Genomic DNA, 5186 nt, shown 5'->3' with positions numbered 1-5186 from the left:
ATACCAAAAATCCATCAATTTCTTCATAAACCCTACTTTTACTAAATTATGGAATATCTGCCCAAATTAAGCATTAAATGATGTATTTAGCCAAATTGAAGAACAATTACCGGAATATGGTTGAAAGAGGGTGGAAATTCGCCGGAAATTGCTCGGATTCGTCGGAAATTGCTTTGGATTCGTCGCTTGGTTTCGGCTGCTGCTTTTTCGTCGTTCGTTTCTGTCTCTTTCTACCTTCTGCCCGTTTTAAAACGCGCCGGACGACGCATAACCATTATGCGTCGCTAGCGAAAGACGCATAACCATTATGCGTCGTTAGTTAGTGACGCATAATGGTTATGCGTTGTTAGCTGACGACGCATAACCATTATGCGTCACTAACTAACGACGCATAATGGTTATGCGTCTTTCGCTAGCGACGCATAATGGTTATGCGTCTCTCTATTAACGACGCATAACCCTTGTGCGTCACTCCCTGAGACGGAATTCAACTAATCCTCTTCATTAAAATGGAATTCCATTAAAGATCTTTACAAAAAAAAGAATTTTTCCGGCATACCACCCCCTAAAAAAATCCGTTGGCGGTGTGGGGAGGCGACAACATGTGGATGTCACACCACCTTGAAGAGAGTCCTTGGCAAATTTGAAACACAATTCTATATGGATATGGGCCCACACCGGAATATGACATATATACCTGAGATTGAGAATATAATTGTGTTGAACTTGGAATGCACCTAAAATTTGAATATCAAAAACAAAAACAAAAACCGCGCCACCGATGGCCCCCTCCACCCCTCCTCCGCCACCGGATACTTCCACCTCCTCCGCCGCCACAGCAACAACCGCACCCCTATTTCAGAATCCTCCCCGTCCCCCAAATCGCCACCACTTCCATTACTCCCCACCCCCGCCTCGGCTCCCTTCCAATCCCAACCCTAATTACCCCCAATTGGCCCCCCGCCCCCCTCATTCCCTCCCCCATCCTCAGGATCCCTCCCAGCTTCTCTACCCAGTTGCCTCTTCGGGTCGCGGATTCCTCACCCGCCCCGTTGCTTTGCCAGCTACCCGCTCTACCCAGCGACCCCCATTTATGTTCCCCTATCTAGATCAGGGTCAGGCCAATCCGGTTTTTGTGCGCCCGAACCACTTGCCGCACTTGCTAGCGGGCTCGGCTCCTAGTAATTCTGCTGCTGCCGGAGCAATGCCTGGTGTCGTTAAAGGAATTCCTGTTCCGTCTTCACATCAGACAAAGGTACTTCACTGTTGTTCTTTCTTTTGTTTCTGATACGGGGATTTGAATGTATTTGTTGTGAGCTGTAACTTGCTGAATGTGTCTTGAATCGAGCACAATCACTGAATTTCGGAATGAATTAGATTAGTTTTGCCATAACTTAATTTCATCCGAAAATAGATCCAACATTGTAATGAGTTTGAAGGCGATAAAACCTAAAATTTCTCAATTTGATGCATTACTCAAACACTAGAAGAATTGGCACCTATACAGTTTGCCTTGTTTACACCTGATTATATGTTCTGATTAAGATTTTCTGGTGACCTATTGTTGCCTTTTCTTATATTACATGCACTGTGGTAATTAAATGGTTATCAGAACGTTTTTAGACAGTTGTTGTCTATGAAGTTCATTAACTGCTGAGGGGATTAATCATTTATTAAGTAACAGTTACGCTTAATTAGGTGAAAAAGCTTCAATAACATTGGTCTTTTATATTTGTAAATTGTAATATAATCTTCTGAATTTTCTGTCATTGTACTTTCTCACTTTGAAAGGTTGGTTCTCCTTCTGCTTCGTTATCTGATAACAATGGACATAAAGATTCAAGGTAAATTTTGTTGTAATTTCAGCTTTCACCTCTTGTCTTCTTGTTCTTGTGCTATAAATCCTCAAGGCTGCACTTTTTTTCTTCACTTCTGCAGGGATAGAACTAAAGATGATGCTTTTGTAATAATAAGGGATAGGAAGGTAAGTTGTATCATTTTGAAAATTTTAGCCTTATTTGATGCATCTTCATTGTGGAAGACGACAATTTGTTCTTGCAGCAGATTGGTGAATTTCATTATTTTGTTCTGTTATTTTCCCTTTCAACCATTCTAGTATTCATGTTGGTGAGAAATGTCTTTCTTATCTGTTTCAGGTTAGGATACGTGAAGACGCTACACTTTATTCCCTCTGCCGGTCATGGTTGAGAAATAGTTTTCCTGAAGAAACACAGGTATGCATACTCCTTCAAAGCTCTGAAAGAGGTTTTCCATATTAGACTTGTTGTATTTCAGAATTCCAGTTTTGTCAACCGTATATACTCAATCTTGAGTAGATAATTATGTATTCTCATTTGCTGAAAGTAAGGGGTATTCCCTTTTTACCAGAACCAAATACATGCTCCAAAAATAGGAAAGTAAATCAAAAGCATTTTTTATTTGCTCTTATAATTGGTAGCTTTATAAATAGTGTCAATCTCTGGTAAATTTTTGAGCCAGTGCTTATTAAAACTTTAGTTTCACTTCTCCCTGATAGTTCACATCTTTAGCAGCCACAGCATTTGGATACTGTGAAATCTCTTCCAAGACCTTTGCCCATACCAGCACAAGATGCAAATTCACCAGATAAAATAGCAAAAGACAAAGAAGAGGAAGATGAGGTTAGTCATTACAATGCTTCTACTGTACCATAGAAATGAATATTTCTTTTCAATTATACTCCAATGCTAAAATAATGATGATCTATAGATAATTGCATTTGTCCAAAAATTGTGATTGTGTGGAAATTTTGTGGTGGCTTTCAAGGAATGGTTTTGTAGATGAATTTTCTTCGTTGTGTAAAGTTATGAGCTTTGAAAGATGACAAATTTAAGTACGAAAAATATGTACATTGGTAATGATATAACTTGATGACTTGGTGTGTTACCTATTTTGTTCCTATGCTATTATTATTGCATATAATGGTGTGGGTCATTGTCGATTTATAACCACGTAGATTTCTCGGTGTTGTAAATATTTAATGACCTTAAAAGTCGAATGCAATTTTACAAGTACCTCTTTCCTCAGAGGTGAACAAAATATTATGTTGATTCTTCTCATTTTTAATTGGTAATTATTTTCTAACTCACATAAGTGTCTTTTAGCTGTGTGTAAGTTTAGGGAAGCACTGTGAAATTTGATGAGATCTTCATTTGATGTACTATTTTTAACTGTATGTTAGGGTTATCTTGTTACTCTATACACTCGTACCTGTTCCTGTTCTGGGGAAACAGTCAACTGTTTTATGTAGAATATGAAAATGCCGGGGTCCAGAACTAAGAATTAGCAGGAAAAAGCTTGTTCATATTAGTCTACTCACGTATGAATTTCAACATCAAAGTATGAAAATGCATTAAAGCTGTCTATACTAGTTTCTACCCTTTTTTGTAAAAAGATTAGTGTCAAGTGTCAACATCTTACTCACTGTTGGGACAAGAAGTTACCTTGCAGCAATATAATAGCAGTAGTTTGTTTAGCCACTCATAAAACCCATCTCACTAAACTCTGCTTCTAGCACAATGAGTTACGATCGAGTTTTCACATTTATGAAAGTTCCAAATGGATGTTCGCGTAACGTTTTATGATTATCCCCACTATAATTGTGAGATTTCTCCTCTTTCCCTTATTTACAAGGCATAGGATATCTGTGATATTAAACATTGTGGAAACATTAGGTTTTTTAGAAGTGAAATGAATTGTGTATTGTGATATGTGGAGCTTAGTCTTGTAAGAAAGTGAAGATCTCTGTATAATTGTATATAATTACCACCAATTTCTCTGCTCAAGACTGTAATGTATGCTTTCCTGGGAATCAGAGAAATAAGCAAATTTACTGGTACTCATTTTCAGGATAAGGACTCTTGTGAGCATCTGTCTGAGAAAGAACTGTTGCAGAGACACATTAAACGTGCAAAGAGGGTTCGATCACGGTAAAATGCATCCTCTATTTTTGTCTTGTTCTGAGATATCCTATTCAATATTTCTGCATTTTATATGTAGTGGCTTTTCTACTTATTTTGCTAGTTATCTTTCCTATCCATGTGCAATGTGTATGTTTGCCCATGCACATTATGGGCTACCCATTGATATTCAATATGTGGCCCTTTTAGTAGTTGATGATGCATTGTAAATTCCCTTCTTATACAATTTGTAGTGTAAATAAGAAACTCATGCTGGGATGTGGTTCAAGATATGTTTCTTGACAGTCAATTATTAAAGTTTCTTTCTGGATATTAACTAGTTTAACCCACCTAATTCAGATCAAATATTTGTCTGAGAATAATTGGAGTTGCTTCATCAATAAGTACTGTCAGTGCTACTTTTGCCGACCAAATGCTTTGAATGCCTCTATGTGGCACGCTTTTTATTTAGTGCTAAATTATAACTTCCGGCTAATTTTTCACTGTAAATCTACTGGTCAAATAATGTTCAAATTGAATACAACTACAAGTGCTAAAAAGTGTAGTTGCTCATTTTCATTTTTAACATATGGTCATGCTCATGCAGACATTTTTCACTGATTGTTTACATTGTTTTCCTCTATGTAAATGGCACAATGATATTGGTGAATCATTGCAGGCTGAGAGAAGAACGTCTTCAACGAATTACAAGATACAAAACTAGACTTGCTCTTCTCTTGCCACCAATGGTAGAACAACACTTCAAAAATGATTCTGGTCCACCAAACTGAAAAAGGCTTCGATGTTCGCCATCCAGATACCCTTGACTCCCTCTGAAAGGAATGGCACCCTTGTAAGATGCAGGATCACATCAGCGTCACATATTTCATATTCTTTGATTATGTGCATTCCCTCTTTGTTGTGTTTGCACCTTTAAGCATTTCTGTAGTTCTTTGGACCTAACATAGTTCGATCTCAATAAGTAGAGTGGTGAGAATCGAAAGCATTTGTAGGATGAACGGTCGTCTGTAGCAAGGCAGTCCGAAACCAGCTTAGATGTTGCGAATTCTAGGGCTAGAGTATGAACTAAAGATTATCAATCAGTATGCAACTGTTGTAACGCATTTGTTTGTTAAGGTCGTCTTGTAGTAGTGACTTATCTTATTATGTGTGTAGTGTTCATACTATAAATGTTTTATTTCTGATGATGTCTCATCGAAGTATCCATAGTATAATTGTTTTCTACTA

The 5186-nt window shown here is 37.7% G+C and overlaps 1 protein-coding gene across 2 annotated transcripts; it reads left to right on the top strand.

Moving 5' to 3' along the window:
• Window positions 1-743: 743 nt before the first annotated feature.
• Window positions 744-5186, top strand: LOC121759966 (lysine-specific demethylase 6B-like). Of its 2 annotated transcripts, none has more exons than XM_042155552.1 (7): window positions 744-1255; window positions 1792-1844; window positions 1939-1984; window positions 2157-2234; window positions 2553-2660; window positions 3889-3968; window positions 4618-5186. In XM_042155552.1, the coding sequence occupies exons 1-7, from the start codon at window positions 782-784 to the stop codon at window positions 4727-4729; spliced, it is 951 nt and encodes a 316-aa protein (XP_042011486.1). In that variant the 5' UTR covers window positions 744-781; the 3' UTR covers window positions 4730-5186. The 2 variants fall into 2 exon arrangements, with proteins under 2 accessions (XP_042011486.1, XP_042011485.1); XM_042155551.1 differs by having other exon boundaries at window positions 2550-2660.

Source organism: Salvia splendens, chromosome 13 (assembly GCF_004379255.2).
Source record: "Salvia splendens isolate huo1 chromosome 13, SspV2, whole genome shotgun sequence".
In the NCBI taxonomy this organism is placed as follows: Eukaryota; Viridiplantae; Streptophyta; class Magnoliopsida; order Lamiales; family Lamiaceae; genus Salvia; species Salvia splendens.
The sequence above is the reverse complement of the archived record's forward strand: the minus strand, read 5'-3'. Positions and strand labels throughout refer to the sequence as shown.

Bases quoted from the DNA above. Each gene is read 5' to 3' on its own strand.
- LOC121759966 (XM_042155551.1), top strand. From the start codon at position 782: ATGGCCCCCTCCACCCCTCCTCCGCCACCGGATACTTCCACCTCCTCC. The intron at 1,845-1,938 runs GTAAATTTTGTT...TCACTTCTGCAG, and splicing joins AATGGACATAAAGATTCAAG to GGATAGAACTAAAGATGATG. The intron at 2,661-3,888 runs GTTAGTCATTAC...ACTCATTTTCAG, and splicing joins ACAAAGAAGAGGAAGATGAG to GATAAGGACTCTTGTGAGCA.